Below are 20,075 nucleotides of genomic sequence, written 5' to 3'. Positions count from 1 at the left end.
TTTCTGCGAATCTTTCTCTTGCGATCAAACAAACTTCAACCGATGGCGACATCTGAGAAACAAACAATAATCTGTGCTTAGTGTCCCTGACCCTTTGCTGGATTCGTGTCCTACATGAGGTTATTGGGGGTTATATCTAAACAAAAAACCTTTCATACATAAGCAAAAACCATAGGGTAGCAGAGGGAGTCGTTGACAATGTCTTTGAAACTTTATGAGTTGCCTGGCAAGTTAAAACCCACTGCTTTTGCTCCATCCCTAGCCCTGGCCCTAGTGTTCCAACGTCGCATGGCACCATTCATATTGCTCCGCGTGTTCAACAGACCTTTTCAAAGATTAACGACCCTTCCACGTCGAAGACGAGCGAGCAGAAAGCAAATTGATTCGAATGGCGGCTTTCCTTCAATCCCTATCGATTAGTATTGATTTTTCCATCCCACCGCTTTTGACTATCAAATTTTGAAACATTAACCCTCAGAACAATGTCACCGGTTGGAAAAAAGGGATATTCTGGGCTTCGACCGTCTCCCGAGAATCTGGCAATGAACGTCGTTCTTCGCGTAATGGGAATATTCTATTTCAGCCTTTATCTCACTCACTTCACTGACATCTTTCTCACTTGCCACTCTTGCCCCCGGCACAGGTTCCCCGGGAGACCCATCCGGCGTATACAGACATCCACTCCGTGAGCCACAATGGAGCTGCTGGTGTCGCCAGACGCGGCCCGCAACATCGCTGCCGGTGCGCTCGACCGAGACGCCCATCAGCAGCAGCACCATCCGGGCGGTATCGTTAATCCGGCCGCCACCATCGACCTCGAGCAGGAGGGTCCCGTCCTGGAGGACGGTGCGGGTATCATCAGCGACATCGCGAAGATACCTCGCGTTCCGGGCGACGGTGCACCGAAGGCCGCCGAAGCTGATGGCGGCGAGGATGAGGACGACCACGGCGGCAACGCTGGTGGAGCGGATAATGGTGTTGACGGACCGCGAATTCTTCGGGGTTCCACCGCCGTCGCCAGGGATCAGTGGACCAGTGGCGGGGGGCGGGATCGTTTTCCTGCACTTTCGCTCGCCGACTGTCCCCCGACGGCCAAAGGACTTTCGAACGGCGATCTCCTTAAGGCAGAACCTGGGCTAATCGCGGCTGAACTCAACGGTGGACCAGAAAAACGTAAGTATTTGCAGTCGACGATTGGTTGCACCGTGCAGGTTCATACATTAGGGGTATATGCGTTCGTATGCAAACAGGTAACATCGACGTATGGGAATGTTGGGTAACGACTGTACATTACCTTTTACCATTGGAGTCGAGATAAAACAAATCGAGTCAGAAATCACGTTATGATTCGGTACTATTCTTTCTTGTATTTCTTTATTCTTCGTTTATTCTTTATTTATCTTCGGTAGACTTCAATTTTCCATTTCTTAGTTTATTTTATTTTGCGGATCACACTCGTTTGAAACGATGCTATGTTTTATACACACAAATATCGATGTAGTGTGTTTGTGATTTGTATATATTTTTCGACACTCCGCGAAGGTTTTTCTAATTTTGCGACTTAATGTGTTGTCAATTAACGACAGAGAAGATATTTTTCCCTTTTGATAAACTTGGGTATAAAATACACATTTTTTAACTTAACCATGTGACACATTCCAATAATTTCATTACAGTTTCTTGGAATGGAACATCTTCTTTGACTAGCTCATATTATTGTCATAGTGTTTTCGCATATTTTTGCGATTTTTTATGCTATGTTGATAAGTTTTGGCAAGATATTGTATTTGTATTTTGTATCTTCTACCAAAACTTATCAACAAAGTTTATAAATCTCAAAAACATGCGAAATATGTCAGAGAATGAAAACATCGAGTATAGTGTACTCAAGTGTTCAGAAGGCAAAAAGTTGGCGTTTGCCCTTAAAGGGTGCATATTGCTTCAACTTACCTAATATTATAGGTTTTGTATTATTAGCACACCGACGAAACTTCCCAAATCGCCATTCTCCAAGGGCTGTTGTTGAGACAAACTAGAGAATACGTCCCAAAGCCAGCGGTGGCAAACCTATTTCATTACGTATGAAACTGCGTTCCAGCTCCCTTCATAGGCATTAACGTTTGCATGGGCAACATATAATAAAAATAAATATTTGCCTACCGAACATATGGACATGTTTCAACGATTTTTCATGCAGAAACAAAAATCACGACCAACTTTTTTGAAAGCATCAGCAAGAGTAGCTTTTGTTTTTTCTTGTGCAGTGAAACAAGTTTTCTAAAGGAATTAACTGATGTAACTTTACATAATGTGATTAAATGTGTTGCCTAGTATTTTATCTATCGTCCATTTTTGTAATGTAAACGGTATCTAGTTTATATTTAAACTCTTACCATTGTGTTTTACACCAAGGCTGAATATAAACCATTTTTTGCAAACCCAGCAACAACTTCATAAAACTAGTTGAAGCCGGTTGAAATGTTTTCTGTCATAATACTATAGTGGGGTGTGTTAAATGTGAACTGATCTTCGTCAAAAACTAAGTTATTCTGAATTCTTGAAACTATCCCACGCTTCAAACTCGTACAAGCGCAATTCGCCAAGACTGTTGCAAGCGGCCATAAGCACGGGATGGGATAACTTTCACTTGGACGAACTTCAAACACGCACGTCCCTCTCGTGCACAGTCTCGTCCTGTGTCTACATTCCAACAGCACAAGGAAAGACAAGAGGAAAAAAAAAACACCCCGCATAGACAATCGAACGGAAGTGCCTATTAATAAAACGCGTTCCGGGTTGGGAATGTTTCTCCCCCCCCCCCCCCCCTCCCCAGGGAAAAAGTGGAGATGCTTCCCATCCCTTCCGTTCGCACCGCGCTGTCCCCCGGAGCTGGCCGCGAAAAGGGCAGTTTCCGGACCTGTCGGGAGACCAAATTGAATAATCGATAATTTGTTCTCCCACACAGTCCTGGTCTTGGCTGGCTTCCTGCTACGGTAGTCTCCGGTGGCAGGAACATATTGATGTTCTTTATCACTGTGAGTGTGTGTTTTTTTTCTCTGCCCCATCCGTCTCAGTCCCATCTCACGTCATCCCACTTGGTGATCCGGTGCCAAAGGGTACTAAAATAGCAACGCGTGCTACCGATGGAAATGAGCAGGGCTGCATCGGGCCGGGCCCGATCCATCGCAGAGGACCGTTGGCTCAAGTGGGTAGGCTCAAGTGGCATTGGAAAAACCCGGTCATTTACACGGCCCACTGCCCACGATGCTGCGCCAGGCGGAGGACATCCCGAAGGAAAACAGATTGATACAAGACAATTAGCACTACGCCATGCGCGAAATGCTGTTTTCTCATCCACATATACCGGCATTATCAACGGGCTTGGCAGGTAACGAGCGATCCTTGTAAGTTGGTGTCTGTGCGAGATAATCTCGCCATCAACAATACACCACATTAATGCTGCATCCTACTTCCGGCGGCCGCACCAATGATCTTCCGGTCGGCCGGTCTTTCTGCTCGTTATTCGCGCTGCGTCCGTGATTGACTTTGATTGGTGGCTTTTGTTCCAGGGTTGTAACTGGAAGTGGCATCGGGACAGGAAATGAGCATTCCTCCCCTCCCTCCCCACCACCCACACACATGCGCCAATCTGACCTTAATCTGACCCAGCCGGCACAGTACGCTAGCTATGATGCCTTGACCGAGCCATCAACGTGGAGGTTGTCGATTGATCACTGTCAGAACGCGGCGAGGTTGTGGTGTCGACCGTATCTCCCGCTTGCAGGACACATTCTTGGTAGCGGGGTTTTTTTTTTCTTTTCGTGGCGTGAAAAATGATTTTCCCGATTGACAAATGAGATAACTCTGGAGCAATTCTAAATTGCCTGCAAAGGGCTGACGGTTTAAACAATGCGTAGCCAAGAAAATTAATAAAAAAGCTCATTTATTTCTCAGGAAAAAAGGACCACTCTTGTATGCGTGTTTTCTTCCATTATCAGCTGTATCATGCATATGGTACCCCTGTTTTAACTGACAATTATTAACTGCTGTTAATTCATTGTTTTGCGCATTTGCGACGTTCCTAATAAGACACTAGTAAATGCTTGTAATGCGTCGGAATACATATCTTTTTTGCTGCATATGACGCATCCGATTTGATTATTAATGAATCTTTCAATGTTTGCCTTTGCTTGCAAACAATGACACGAAAAATACAGATAAATAAAGTTCGAAACTTGAATTAAATATACAACAAGAGCTATTTTTCGAATATTTAAAAGATGTGCAAAAAACTATAATTTATAAAACAGAGTCCTCGCATGTCCTATACAGTTTATTATCGAGCGCAAGCATAGTTTCAATTCCCTGCTTATGCAATACGAATGTTACGAGAGTATAAAAATTAGTAGCAGTTAGTCAGAAATCGAAACCATTTACATGTATAGCCCTCCGGACAGTTCAGGACTTGCTCACTCAATATTTATTCTATTTTCCTTCATGATGTGATCAGATGAAATAGCCAACCAAACATTTTATTTACACTACAGAAAACATATCATTTCGGCTGTCTGCCCCCTTTTCAAATAATTATTTTTGTGAAGTTTGTATAACCGATTGGTTTACCTTTTGTGGAACGTGCCTTCCGCAGCTGTCGACAGTGAAAAAAGGCAACTCAACGGAGTTACCTCGCCATCCTTCACCATCCAACAGTGCGGTACCGACAATCAGGAGGGTAAGGGTGGCGACCCACTTCCCCCGCCGCCACCCGGCGGAGGAGACTACGGAGACCCGGGAGATGACGCAGAAGCTGGGCCGGATAGTCGCGCCGAACCGACCAATGCCGGAGGTATTCCACCGCACACCAACAATACCTACTCGGCGTTCAAGCGAGGCAACGTGGTCAAAGGCATCCTGTGCCCATCGATGACCAACTCCTTCCGGGCGCCGTCGCTCGAGCGCTCCTACCTGACCTACTCCCACCGGCAGCGCCAGAAGTCGCTGATCCTGGTCAACGTGGTCGACCTCGTGCTGAAGGTGGTCCTGGCGTTGGTCTGGATCGGGTTCAACCGAGGCATGGTATGGATGGGGAGCAGGAGATCGACTCCAAACGGCCTCTCACCGGCTTTCCTTTTGTCCGCTCACCCACAGACAATCAAGGCGCACGAGGTGACCTGGTCCGTGTGCTGCATCATCTCGAACTTCCTGATCTGCGTCCTCGGCAGCTGGCGCCTGTTCGCCAACAACTATCTCCACTGGGCGGCCGTCTGCACCTGGCTGCTGCTGAACCTGCAGGGTTTCCTCGGCGAAGGGTTGGGCTTTGCCGAGCGCGAGTACCTGATCTGGTACGTGCTGTTCATCATCTTCGTGCCGTATGCGATGCTGCCACTGCCGCTGAAGTGGTGCATGATCGCCGGCTCGATGACGGCCGTGTGTCATCTGCTCGTGACGTCGCTCAATAAGTTTCTTCATGATAAGGTAAGGGGAAAACCGGCCTTTCTATGGTCATGAAGGGATTGAGAAGAGCGGCGTTAGGGGTATTCTTTTTTATAGCAATCAATCAAACCCATGAGGTAAAGTTACGAAGCGGTAAATGCTAGAGGAACTGAAAAAGGTTTGGAGATAAGAATTTACATTTATTTATTTTCTTTTCATTCATTCAAATCAGATAGCTATCGACATATGAATATTTTTACTTGAAGAATATGAAAATACCCAAAGTAAAGTTTTATTTTTCATTACTTGATTTAAAAAAGAAAAGTGTCAGGTTCTTTAAATATAAAAATATGATAAGAAAAGATTGGAACATTTGAAAGAGGTAGTATAAAAAAGAACTGATGGGTATTTTATATAGAATCATCTTTTCCGATTTTAAAACATCAATGTTACTTGCGAAAATTCAACAAATTAATATTAAAGCCGAATTGTTCCCAGTTCATCAAGCATTAAAAATTTTACAATGTATGGCACATTGCGTTTTTTTGTCATTTTGAAGTAGTCTAGGAAAAGAATTTGACTATTTATCATCATTTTCTTTGAATTCAAGCTAAAGCCTTTTCATTCCTCTTTTTTCTTCGTACAAAGTCGTACGTTCGTTTAGTTAATCTGATCTCTCCGAACACTTCTCGTACTTCGTCTAGTTTATTTATGTTTTTATTCTTTTAAATTCAATTAGCTCTTTATGGAACAAACTATATGAATGCTAGTAAATTGAATTATGAATCAATCGAAAATGTTCGGCACCAAATCGAGACAAAACCTTTGTGTATCTATGCTTGTAAAGACAAGATACAGCAGTAGTAAAACGATTTCCTCAAAAAGCAATTTGATTGTTTGATATCGTGCATCAACATGGCATTAAAATTGTGAAATAAATAAATTTCTTGTACTTTTTGAAACATACCGTAAAATGCTCATCAAGATCCGTAACGAAATAAATTCTCTGGATGCCTTTTTGATGAACGGTAACGAAATCAAATCGAAACACAATCAAATGATTTTAACTGAAAGCTCCTGATAATCCTGCTCGTTCGATCAGCTTTCCATGTCAGATATTTTTCCAAGTACACATGTTTTCGAACAGACATCCATTACCCTGTAGGGCATCGGGCAAAAGTGTTGATTTGATTTGGAACTGAGAAGAATTCTTGTGTTTCCAAACCCTTCCTGCACCTAACCACACAACCGATCCCTGCTGCTTTCCAGGATCCGAGCTGTATCGTGCGGCAGATGATCGCTAATCTGTTGCTCTACCTGGCCATCAACTTCGCCGGCATGTACACCAAATACCTGACGGACCGTGGCCAGCGCTTGGCCTTCATCGAAACGCACAAGGCCATGGAGCATAAGCGCGAGTCGGAAAAGGAGTACCAGCGTACGCAGCGGCTACTCGACTCTAGTAAGTACCATTTCCCGTTTCCGGTTCGGTCGCAGTAATCCGCGGAATCAAACCCATTTTCCCTTTTCCCCCCACAACATCTCCAAACCCGTCACGGCCAGAGGCGCACTGGTTTGACATGCCGAGGGACCCTTCGTGAACCGTACTCCAACCGATTGGCACAAAAATCGATCAAAAGGATATCTCCAGAGTACGCTGGGCCATCCTTTCATTTTAATGTTTTGTTTTTTTACCTCCCCCCCTCATCTTCACTGTTTCAATCAACCCAAACCTCCCTGTTCAGTAAGTTCGAAGTATGGAACGAGCCGTGGCTGTACGGTTTGGCTGTAATGATCGGAAATCAAATTACTGGAACCATACTCGATAAGGGTTTTGGTTGAGCGAATTTTCGTTGGTAATTTAATTAAAAGAAACTCTCTCTTTTTCCCGTCGGTCCGAGCCGCTCGCAGTGACCCTTCGTTTGCAAGGACCTTCTCTGGCATGAGAGTTTTGCGTGCCTCACAATCCGTGCTTTAAGAGCCATCGTATAATTGGACGTTGGCTCGGCATGGGCCATGTGGTTTGAACGCATGTGATGAATGTGTAACTAATTAAACTTTGTCGGACATCCTTTTATTTGTAGGGGTTCGAAAGCGTTTGTTTCAATTTAAATTCTTTCTGGAAAAAGCGACCAACAAAGAGCGACCCAAAATAGTTAACCAAATGGGACATACCGTCGGGCTAAAATGGAGTCAACTTTAGTCGGATAATAAATTCATACTCGGGGGCGCAACAATTACATTGGACAATTTGCATCCATTCGATAACATCTGGTTTGCCTCGGAACGCCGCCTCGGAGGGCATATGGTAGCAATGAGTTTTTTGCCCAAACTTTCTGGTGTCAACGAAAAAATGTCGTATAACAACGAACCGTTTCCGTTTTGCATAATTATGCTCGTTGGAAGCAAAAAGTTGTCCGGAACAATGTGGGCAATGATTTTGCACCACTAGTGGGATTGGTAAACTTTCACAGATGAATATGATGCTCTCGTAACTGTTCCCCATCTGGTGGTCGTACAATGTTCTTTTTACCGTTATTTATCACCCCATCCCGACAGTTTTACCGATGTTCGTCAACAACGACATCCGGAAGGAGATGTACAAATCGCCCGAGCAGGCCCAGGTCGACACGCAGTTCAAGAAGCTCTACATCTACCACATGGACAACGTGAGCATCCTGTTCGCCGACATCAAGGGATTCACGGAGCTGGCCAGCAAAACGTCCGCCCAGCAGCTGGTGAAGATACTGAACGATCTGTTCGCGCGGTTCGACAAAATAGCCGAGGTAGGATTAGGGTCGGGATGACCAACGTTAAGGCCGGTGGGATTATGGCATCTCGTTTGGTGTGGTGACTTTTGCTTCGCAGGATAATCACTGCTTGCGGATCAAGCTGCTCGGGGACTGCTACTACTGCGTGTCGATGTTCGACAGCCAGAGCTGGAAGAGCCGCCCGGACCACGCGGTGTGCAGCGTCGAGACGGGTCTGCACATGATAAAGGCCATCAAGGACGTACGCTGCCAGACGAACGTGAGTCTGCCGCTCCTCCAAAACCTTCGCCCCGAGTGAAGTATGCTAATCATCGCGCTTTCATGTCGCCACCTTTTCGCTGGCCCCCCTCCCCCCATTCCAGGTCGAGTTGGACATGCGCATCGGCATCCACAGTGGGTCGGTAATGTGCGGCGTGCTGGGGGAAAAGAAGTGGCACTTCGACGTCTGGTCGAACGACGTCGTCATCGCGAACCACATGGAGTCGGGCGGCGTGCCGGGCCGGGTGCACATCTCCGAGGCGACGCTCAAGTGTCTGAACGACACGTACGAGGTGGAACCGGGGCATGGCGGTAGCCGCGATAGCCACCTGAAGATGATGAACATCAAGACGTTCCTGATCAAGCGCACCGAACCGCTGCGGCCCCGCAAGCGCCTGCTCGACCGCCAGAGCACGGTCCAGTTCGAGAAGGAAACGGTGGCCCGCGGGTCGGGCGAGTCGCGCTTCCGGAAGGACTCGAAAACGCCGAGCGTCACCTCGAACAGCACCAACACGACCGGCACGACGGCTACCTCCTCGACGACGGTGGTGGCCGCGTCACCGCCAACCACCTCCCACCAGCCGAACAGTGGCGCTAGCAACAACAACAATAACAGCAACACCAACAACAACAACAACCATATCAGCAAGCGGTGCAGCAAGTCGACGATCCACGAGGATGAGACGACCACCGACTGGACGCCGGAGATCCCGTTCAAGAACCTGAACGAGTGCGGCGTGAACGCGGTCGAGAGCTTCAAGCGCGACAAGAAGCACAGCGACCGGGAGGACCCGCTAACGTCGACCGAGGAGGTGGACGAGATCATCGACCAGAACATCCAGATCAACTCGAACAAGCAGATCCGCCAGGAGTACCTGTACACGTGGACGCTCAAGTTCAAGGAGTCGTCGCAGGAGGGCACCTTCTGCCAGCTGCGCGAGGACATGTTCCGCTCGAACATGCTGTGCGTGTTCGTCGTGTGGATCTTCATCGTGCTGTGCCAGGCGGTGATCATACCGCGCTGCACCATCCTGATCGTGGCCCTATCGATCACCACCTTCCTGCTGACGGTCGGCTGCATTCTGGTGATGGCGGAGGAGTTCTCCGGGCTGCCCAAATTCCTGCAGCGCAGCTCCTCGACGCTCGTGCACGATCGTAGCCGGCGCACCGTGTTCGTCTGCCTCACGATCATCCTGATGTCGATAGCCAGCTCGATGGGGCTGATGATGTGCGATCTGGAGGAGGTGGATATGGCTGCCAGTGGGACCGGTGATCTGAATAGCGAGACTCCACTGCTCGCCTACTGGCAGCAAGGCAGTTCGCTGCTCGGTGCGAACGTCACTTCGATGACACTTTTGCGGCGCGATCTGGAAGGCATCACGGTTGCCACAAATCAAACCACCATCGGTGAGGAGTTCACCACCGAGGCACTGGACCTGCAGACTACCGACGAGCCCGAAGCACAACCCACCACCTACCATGCGTCCTGTGTACACCCGGAGTACGTGGTGTTCACCTGGGTGCTATGTCTGATCTCGCTGGCGACGGCCCTCAAGCTGTACTATCTCGTGAAAACGTTCATGGCCATCGCCATGGTGGCGTGCTACTCCTTTCTCATACTGCTCGTGTTTGAGCGCGTGTTCGACTCGTACGACCTGCAGTACATCCAGGTCAGTGGGATGCCGCTGGCGGCGCAGATGATGATCCTGCTAGGCGTCTTCCTGACGATGGTAACCTACCATGCCCGGCTGGTCGAGGTAACGTCGCGGCTGGACTTCATCTGGAAGGAGCAGGCCGAAAAGGAGCTGCTGAACATGAAGTCCAACCGCCATCTGAACGATCTGCTCATCAAAAACATCCTCCCGGATCATGTCGCGACGTACTACCTGTCGGAGGAGCGTGCCGACGAGCTGTACGCAAAGATGCACGACCTGTGCGGGGTGATGTTTGCCTCGATACCGAACTTTAAAGACTTCTACTCGGAGGACATCGAGAATGGGAAGGCGTGTATACGTATTCTGAATGAGATCATCTCCGACTTTGACTCACTGCTGGAGGAGGAGCGGTTTGAGAAGGTGGAGAAGATCAAAACCGTCGGGGCTACCTATATGGCCGCGTCGAACCTGTGTTCTACAAAGAAGGTAAGAAGGGCGTCAAATGGGACCAGTGTCGGTGCCGAGTATCAATGTTCCGTTTACTCCGAAGGCTTGCGTGGATGCGAAGGACGAGGAAGCGGTTTGCGACTTGGTCGAGTTTGCCCTGGCCATGCGCCAGAAACTGCAGGAGGTGAACAAGGATGCGTTCAACACCTTCCAGCTGCGTGTCGGTATCAGCAGTGGCCCGCTCGTGAGTGGCGTCATCGGTGCCCGGAAACCGGTCTACGACATCTGGGGAAATACGGTAAACGTGGCGTCCCGCATGGACTCGACCGGAGAGAACTGGAAGGTGCAGGTACCTGACTACACGGCCGCTCTATTACAAACCAAAGGATACACCTGCGTCGTGAGTATTTAACGCGCAGTTGGTTGTTGAGGAAACGAATGATTCCATTTCTAATTTTCTAATCTACAGCAACGTGGCGAGGTGAACGTTAAAGGCAAGGGACTGATGCTAACGTACTGGGTACTGGGCAAGAACGTATCGGCCAGTCAATTAACCTCACCCGCCCTAGTTCCGGCCGGAGTGCCACAAGCGCAGACACCCTCGTTGCAGCGGCAAACGTCACAGCACAGCTCGCTGGCCGCCGTCGTGTTCGGCATGATGCAGGCCTCGAAGCGGAGTAACCTAAACACGACCCGTAAGTGTCCTCCGGCCTGTTGGGTCACTGTTTACAACTAAACGTTGATTGTATACCAAAACTCACCACTGTTGTTCGTGCAAATGATCGTTCTGTGACGTCTATCGACAATAAGTCAAACTTTTGGAAGCAATCCAAATTTGATGGGGAGAGTAAAACCTTATTCATCACATCGTCACACAGGGATGGCAGATTTATCGTGTTGTTTTTCCGTGTTATATCGGTGGAATCACAAGTGCGTCTACGGACTTCCTCTCTGTCTGGATGTTGAAATGTTTATAACGTTCTCTACTAGTTCATCACTCCTCATCGCTACTATAAATACATGTACTTTACTATCCCTTCCGTGTCGATCTTCCCGCCGTCTATCGTACTTTCAGTGCTGTGCTCTATCTCTAACTCTCTTTCTCTCTACTTCTCTTTCCTCTCGTTCTATCTATTTCGCACTGTTTTTCATTTGAATGTTCGATATACTGTTCGGTTGGTGCATTTGCACCACCTTCATCAACGACTCGCGCGATTCGCTGATGTGCACCTCCGCTGCACCGTACGTTTTCTCTCGTCGCACCCTACAAAAGCCGAAAAGTGCGGCTGGAGTCGAGCAAAAAACTTGACCGTCAATAAAATGCGTCTTCTGCCTCCGTATGTAACTACTGCTACTTCCTAAGCCGCTAAACTGTGCCCATGATGTGTGCCCATGAAAACCTTTTGCTCGCTACACTTACCAACCAAATGGCCAAATATTCCGTTGTACGATACCTAACTCCAATGCCAAAGTTTGTACATTTTCGAGTAAATGTTCACCTTTCGGTCGGTACCGAATTTCTTGCGAGACCATGCGCTTTCCATTGTATGGTGGTGTGATCCAAAAACTTACTCTAGTGTTGTGCCCTAACCCCTAATGCCTAACCGCTCCACCCAACACTCTAACGATCCAACTAGCCGCATGGATGTCGATATTCTTCTCGTAACTCGTATAGTTGTGTCCATGATTCCTTCCGATCGTCTACATTTACTACAAAAATATACCAATAACCTGAATGCGAAAGATTAGAATAACAAAATCGTATATCCATTGCATGATCGTTTACGTTGGCCTAATATGACCGCTTTCCCCTTTCCCAGCAACTGCAACACCATCCCCGAGAACCCGATTCGGGCGACGAGGAAGCACATTCAGCTCAGTGAGATTGAATCAGAGAGCGCCGTGTAACAATCCGGTACGCCGGAATACGACCCGTGTCCGCGGCCGTAGCTACACGATGAAGAAGGTAGGTGAAGTGGCGTACACTTGCGTGGGAGCACGCACATGTGGACCCAAATAAATCCGATTGAATACCTTCTCAGTACCCGTCCGCTTCGTCGCCATCCGGATCTCCGATGCCTTCCGGTGGTTTGGGAGACCGACCGCATATTCCCTCCTTCCGGCAGCTGCACCAGGAAGCCAAAGCCCACCAGACAGGACTATGAACATGTGCTTCGTTCTGTACTCTCCTCTCTTTCTCTCTCTCTTTTTCTCTGTATCTCTCTCTCTCACACACACAGTACATCGTGGGTTGTGCAGCCTATAATGTTCTAGCCAATTTTTCTAGTCAATAAACAAAGAAAATATTTTAACTGATTGAAGTATAGGATTCGACTGTGAGGAGCATGTTGGACATGTAGTCAGTAGATACTAGCGAGTATTCCCCAGTAGTCAGAAACGTTAGATTAAGCCATCAAGCACACAGATGAGGAAATACAATTTGCAATTTTTGTCTAAGAAGCACAAAGGTGTAAACTGAAACCATCATCCAGTGTCGCACTATGACATCATCATCTAGACAGTGCATGCTGTTAGTTTAGCGTAGGTCTCTAGGTCCTTTCTTCACAATGAAACCGACACATACGCAGACGGTCGTTGTGTTATCCACCGCCTGCACCGTACCGTATCGATGTGTAAAGATGCAGATCAGTGGTTGATGTGATTTTATTTATAGCTTTAATGGAAAGGGCATGCAATTTGAAGTAGCAACGTCCAGAAACAAGACACGGTAGTAGACAGCGAGCGTCAGGGAACGAGGGTACAACCGTTAAGTATTTGCAGTGGTGCATCACGAAATGCGAAAACGTCGAATGCTGCACATTTGATGTACGTTGTTTTATTGATTGTGTAAAATCCAGCTGGTCTCGAGTAAACAACATTAACTATATCGGCACCGGAAATGGGCAGAATTGCTTATAAAGTCAACAAAACGAGTTGTGCCAATAAATCAAATGAAACGGTCATTTGATATTGTTCATTTAACATGATGAAAGAAATTGTTCTTTGGCGAATAAAAAGTATGACAACTAGATCAAATACTTCATTTTCCTTACATTATTCAAAGTTATCGTTCCAATCTGAATTTTAAATGTCTGTTATGTTTTCAAATTGCACACTCGCCTTTCAGCGCCATCTATGAACAATTGAGCGAAACAACATGCAACAGTGGTAAGCATAATAATATCACGCGAGTATTGCATTTTTTGAATCAAACATAATCAAAAACTAAGAAACGTGAAAACTTGTAACTAGTAGATCATCCTTAATCGGATTCCAATCTCTTTCAGGAAGGCACTAAATGGGTAGTAGCGTTGTTGATGACCTTGACAATACGAATGAGTATCATAAATTCTGCTGATTTTCGGATAGTAGCTACTAAAGAAACGGATGTATTTCGTTCATTTATTGGTTTGACATCTAGAACTAGATAAAACTAAGACTCTCATCTCTTATCCATTTTGCATGTTCCCACCAATCGGGATACATACTAGTTTGTTTGAAGCAAGTCATAGAATAAAAAAAGCGTTTAGTTTCAACGGAATCAAAACAGGTCTACGTTCAAAAATGCACAGTGTATCAACCGGAATTTCAAACAATTTTGACAAAACACAGGAAATGCATAAACTACTATCATTCCCGCAGTATAATGAGTTATTCTCATTAATACTGCCCCCAAAAGTTGAACAATTGTGTAGTGTGATAATAACGCTAAACTTTTCCATCGTATGTGCCCATAAACAAATAGACGTTTCAGTTATACTCAGCCAACCGGCACCGACTGATTTCATTCGGACGAAAAAGCGACGACAGCAGTGCTGAAATCGGTGGCACAGTTGCAACGTCCACCCCACCGGAAGAGCAGAGCATTGAGCAAACAGATGCAGTATGCAGACAGTCGGCAACGGAAGAGCAGCCCGCAGCGCGGACACCAATATGGAAGCCGTTCGCGCCATCATTGGTAGACCCTGTCCCAGTCGTGTTGGTTGATTACCCACAGCCGCGAGCAGTTCGCCAAAGTTGGTAGGAAATTTATCATCGACCTTCTAGGGAAATGGCTAGAGCCTACAGGGTTTCGTCACTGCTCGGGGGTTGCGATGTCCAAGGCATGGCCGCCGCCGGTACGGAAGCAGAACGGGAAGCAGAGTGCGTGAGAGGGGAACACGCTACCAACCGGATGTAGTACGGAACTCCGGAACATGGGAGACGATAAAAGCTGCAACTGAATTAGCAGCTGGTCATAGGACAATCGGTCGGTTTAATTTGCACAACCCTTTGGCTGAAGGTCAATTCTCTTTTTCCTACTACAACGCTTCCCACTTTTCACCATCCATCAACCTTCCCGATCGTATGTTCCATACGCCGAGCACATTCCTCCCAAAATAAAATGAAATTTGACTCGTGTTTTAGAACGCCGGAAGTTTGCCGGGTTTGACGAAAGTTTTGCGAAACCAAAGAATTTCATCTCTTTTTTCCTTCTCAAAACAACAATGCGACGCATGCACTCCGATCGTAGACATGAAATCATCACAACCAACCGAGAGTGTTGCTTAAATGTTGTTTACATTAAGGCCACCGACAACAGTCGCCCACGCCATACGCAGAGAGCAAGAAATTACCCACTTCCGGTGCGATTTAACATCTATTTCCTATTACCCGTCCCCCCCCGGGGGGCGCACTCTCGCCTACGACGCCGGGCGTGCGATGGACCTTCGGGTCCGCCGTTTCTTGACCTTCTTCAGAAAACCAAAAAGAAAAAAGTAGAGGGTGGAGACGTAGCAATCGAACGAAAACGAACCTTGCGCAACGGCTCGGCGGTTCTTCTTCTTGAACGTAACGATCAATCTGCCGCCCTAACCGAAACCGTGACGCGAAAATCGCCCATACTCACCCCCGCGGGGCCAAAATTCGCCGATCCATGCGATGCCGATGGCTTATGCTTATGCCAAGGTGAAAGAAGCGCCCCGGTGGCCACAGAGAAGAGTTTCATCGAGCTTGTTGGAGTACACTTGTTGTGTAGTGGAGCCGCCATCGCTGGCATTCCTCGGGGCGATGGCGGCTACGATGATTGCTTCATTTTCTTTGTTTGTGTATTGCAAATGTTCAGCATAATGATCGTTGCCTTCAATCGCGTTTGGCGTTATTTGTTTTTGCTAGCTTTTTTCTACCTTTCCTATCGATTGTTTTCCTTTGGAAGCTTATTTCGCTAGAGCCGTGCGGTTTGTTTTCTCCTTTTAACAATGTAACGTCGTGTGGGAGTTTCTGGCAGTTCGTTTGTTGTGGCCTGTTGTTGAGCTTGTGTTGCAACGAGCTTAACAGATGAGAAGTATGCTTCTGCCAATGTCTTACTGCACCGGGTCTGTGCGGGTGTTTGATCGCCGGTGCATGGAGAGGTATTTGGTGCATACTGTTCGAAGCATATTTTGAAAATATGCGGGTGTAAAAAGGTTGCAAGTCTAGTTCAAATTCCAACCGTCCGACGACCAAATCGAAAAACGACCCATGAGCGTTGGGGCTCACCACTTCGACGGCGTAGGTTCAAATCCCTACCGAGACCAGACCCTCCCTTGACTGGCTATCCACGTACTCGAAGGGAATAAGTGTAGTAAGCCCCTAATGGGACAGGCATGAACGAAGACGGTCGTCACGCCAAGAAGAAGATGAAAATGTTCAAACTATCCACACCTTACAAGTTATTTATTATCTCGTCAAATTGTCACGTTGAAATATGTAATGACCATATCATTTACTTAGTTACACAGAAACATTTTTGATATTGAAAACAAATAATAAAGTTTCGTGCAATGATCTCAAAGCAATAAACGTGAAAGGTCGTTATTTATCAGTATTTATAATAACGTGGTGAGAAGTGAGGTGTTGTTTTGGTAATAGGAGAACCTAGAAGCATTTTTGAAAATTTGATTTTCTTCATGTAAAAGTTTGGAATGGGTTATATGAATTAATGTTTTTCAATAAAAAAAAATTGCATAAACAAGTAGTAAGCTTATTAAATGTATGGAAGCTACATTGGGTCTTCCGTGAAGACAAAAAACCAACATTTTGATATCGCCTTGGTGGATCATAGAAATGGAAATGTTTTACAAGCGTCATTAGCTCAATCTCTTGAGAATCACACTTTCTAATAAGGACGAAACAAACCTAGAGACCTTATAAACATTTATTACATCATACTCGTAAAGCTATTTTTGAAATTTTAACCTTTTTCTAAAACATAATAATCAGTTACTTCCAAAAGTGAGGGCAGCACGTTTTTTCACATTCTATTTAAAATATCTTGACCACGCTTCATCGTATCCTTACAATTGAAATATCATATTGAGTCGTAATTTTAAATGTATCAAACGAACTCTACATTTTCAATACAAAATGCACGTTCCCACGCCATAATCAACGTTTAATGTTAAAAATGCTGCCATATTGTTTTTAATTACTTTTGAGCGTTTTTATAGCTTAAAAAACATAAATAAAATTTTTAAGACACTTCCAATTTTCCGGCAGATGTAGCGGGACGGTCGGAAATCGTATCCCGTATCTCCATCAGGCCGAGCAACTTATTGGGAAACCTGAACGAGATGCGAGTATCCATCTTTGGCGGTGCGGTCGGTTCGTTAAAGAAGCTAAACATTTGCTTTAGAAGCAGGGTGTTGATCCTTTTTTTATAGTCGTTACTGTCCTATCTCGGCGTCTACGTCACTATGTGTGTGGCTTTCGAGCGAGTAGCGAACGTCGGCGGAGGAAGTTGCATGCCGGAGCCAGGAAAGGTGACAGCTGCTGATGCCATGTTTGCGTCGGTGCTTTAACGTACCGTTGCAAACCCATTTCGTCCTCAAGGGGGATGGTTCCGGTGGCAATGGCTGCGATTGAGTCGATTTCCTCCAATCCGGGCCGCCAGGGGGTCGAAGCTTTGCGGGAGAGGTTGACGATCCGTCCGATCTTGGAGAGTGGCACGAAGTGGGGGAGCTTGTTTAAATTCCGTTCCACCGTTGACGGTGTGTTGCACCAGTAATGCACGAACGCGCGCGCACACACACACGCACGCACTCACGCACACGATCGCACGCACGCACGCACGCGGCCAAATAAATGCAGTTGCATGCGAGCGAGCGAGCGTGGGAAACCCGTTGGGAATGACACACAAGAAAAATGGTGCAGCAGCAACCCGTGGGTCCGGAAGTAGAGTCTACCCTGTGCCCTTCGGGGAAAAAAAAGGAACGAGCCATCAAAGATGCATGCCTGCCTGTCCCGTATGTGGAAGCGGGAAAAAACAGGCTTTCGACGACGAAAGGAGGCGATAACTGGGACACACAAACGTACACGCGGGACGTGCGTATATGCAACTGCCTCTAGTTTTTATTCCATTTCTTCGTGGGACCAGCCGTTGTGCCGTTGTTGGGAAATAATGAAGGTAAACCGAACGTAAACGCACACCGCGCTCAAATCGTGGAAAACGAGTCGCGACATTTGAAGGCGTCGCGGTTACGCGTTCGGTTGTAGGACTGTTGTTAAACTTTGACCACACTGCACTATCTGGTGGGTTGTACATTTTGGAGGATACATTGCGTAGGTTAAAAATGCACCGTGTTTGGAAACGATCGACACCGATCGTATCACCTCCACCTGCCCACGGCCGGGCGGACTGCATACGTTAGGAACAACACACGTGCATCGTGACGGCGGCAAAATGTGTGTCGGCTCTACACCCCAAGGGACCGGAAGAGAAGAAGAAGAAACCTACAACAAAAACGCAAAGAGACAGCGATCATGCATTCCTTTCTTAACACAATCGCAAACTGCAAATGTGTTGCAAGTGAAATCATTCATTGTTTTTTGTTTATTAGTTTTGTTGTTGTGGTTGTTGTTTTTGCACCAGCGCTGCTGATTACCGGTCGCTGGTTCCGCGATTGCATTCGTTCCGTTCGTCACGTCGTCAGGTCGGCGGCTCAAGGTCTGCAGAAGTCGACGTATGCGTCGACCGAAGGTATCAGAAGTTAAATCTTCCGCGAAAGCTTTGTGATTGTTTCCTCTTTTTTCTTGTTTCCTAATTTACATCCAACCCCGTAATAGGAACGGCAGGAATGATGAGTGGGAAATGCCCGCCGATACCCTTGAACCCACTGCAAGCTCGTTGCATTGTAGTTTAAGTTCAATTTACACGCAACACTATATGCAACGATCGTTGATACTACGATGTACGGTTTCAGCGGAATAAAAATCCAATTTATGCCAAAATTTGGTATCGCAAATTCGGCATCCCAAGTCTTCACCTTTCGCCACACACTCTTAAAATCGGTGCTTCCTGGAGCCCACGGACACTGACCTTCGTCTGACTGGAAGTTTATTACGATTATACGAAATTGTCTCCGCAAGCGAGACAAAATACACCATTAGAAACCGCGACCCGCGACTGGACAGGAGGGAGATTGTGTCAAACGCTTCGTTTTTGTTTAACCTTGTTCCACCTATCTTCTTCCCGCTATCGCTACGCGACGCCGCGTGACGTCGATTTAAATGCCGACTGCTTTTATCGGATTTAAAAAAAAATGCATTCGCTTTCCTATCTTCTGCTCTCAGGTTTTGAACCACGCAAATGTTGCGGATCGGATCGTAGTTCTAGCCCTCTGATACGAAAAATTAAGATTTTGGGGTGGAACAATCGTTTTTCTTGCCTTCAATGCTTTCCACTGCGATCGTGCGTAAATGGCTGCACCGGTTGCACAAAAGAAGAAAGCATTAATGACACACAGGGGAAAGTTTGTGTGGGTGAGAAAGCACGTTTGGGTTGCGTTTGCCTGGTTAGGTCCGGTTGCCGAATGAAAACATAACAAATTTTGACATGCTCGGAAGAAGAACAACAAGCAAACTTTCATTCATTTCTGTTGCAAATAAGACGATCAATTAAAATAGTAAAATCTTTTTTAAACTGAGAAACATTTATCGATTTTATTAAATTTTATTCTCTTTAATAAATAATTAGTAGAAAAATGATTTGTAAACATTTTGTGATAGAGCTATATGGTTCTTACATTACCTTACCATTTCTACCAGATTGAGTAAGAAAAGGTGGTTTTGGAAAAGCCGATTGGATCTTTAGGAAAAGAGATAGCGTAAGGAAAAGCGAGAATTATTTTTACCAATTTTATAATGCAGTCCAGTATCAATGCACAAGAATCAAAGAAACGATTTTTTCAATTTTTTTGTTCCCCAGCGTTACGTGCAATAGGAGCTAAATACTTAAAAATTTAAAAAATGCACCGATGCACATGAAATCGAATTCCGAACACACTCAGAGCACATCATTTGTAGAACCACCCTGTAAATTTGAACCAACCGCGTGCCCACTAATGTGTGTGTAAGAATGAGAATGTATGCGAAGGAAGCAAATGAATGAAAGTCGAGCGGTACAGAGGGAGAGAAAAGGAGAGAAAGGGAGAGAGAGAGAGAGAGTGAGAGAGAGAGAGAAATAGAAGGGAGAGAGAAAGAGACCGACGAGTAC

General features: G+C 46.4%; 1 protein-coding gene across 1 annotated transcript; it reads left to right on the top strand.

Annotated features, from left to right (window-relative positions):
• Positions 1-695: 695 nt before the first annotated feature.
• LOC131286143 (adenylyl cyclase 78C) lies at positions 696-12,729 on the top strand. Its single transcript, XM_058315033.1, has 11 exons — positions 696-1,173; positions 4,649-5,076; positions 5,149-5,475; positions 6,703-6,895; positions 7,993-8,219; positions 8,302-8,463; positions 8,567-10,603; positions 10,668-10,964; positions 11,034-11,259; positions 12,385-12,530; positions 12,607-12,729. The coding sequence occupies exons 1-11, from the start codon at positions 696-698 to the stop codon at positions 12,727-12,729; spliced, it is 4,644 nt and encodes a 1,547-aa protein (XP_058171016.1).
• Positions 12,730-20,075: the final 7,346 nt, after the last annotated feature.

Source organism: Anopheles ziemanni, chromosome 3 (assembly GCF_943734765.1).
Source record: "Anopheles ziemanni chromosome 3, idAnoZiCoDA_A2_x.2, whole genome shotgun sequence".
Lineage (NCBI taxonomy): Eukaryota > Metazoa > Arthropoda > Insecta > Diptera > Culicidae > Anopheles > Anopheles ziemanni.
Note: the sequence above shows the minus strand (reverse complement) of the source record. Positions and strands in the feature narration are given on the sequence as shown.

What these genes read in the sequence shown, in the direction of transcription:
- LOC131286143 (XM_058315033.1), top strand. Translation starts at nt 696, where the DNA reads ATGGAGCTGCTGGTGTCGCCAGACGCGGCCCGCAACATCGCTGCCGGT. An exon ending in TCGGGTTCAACCGAGGCATG is followed by an intron (nt 5,077 to 5,148) that starts GTATGGATGGGG and finishes GCTCACCCACAG; the next exon opens with ACAATCAAGGCGCACGAGGT. An exon ending in ACGTACGCTGCCAGACGAAC is followed by an intron (nt 8,464 to 8,566) that starts GTGAGTCTGCCG and finishes CCCCCATTCCAG; the next exon opens with GTCGAGTTGGACATGCGCAT.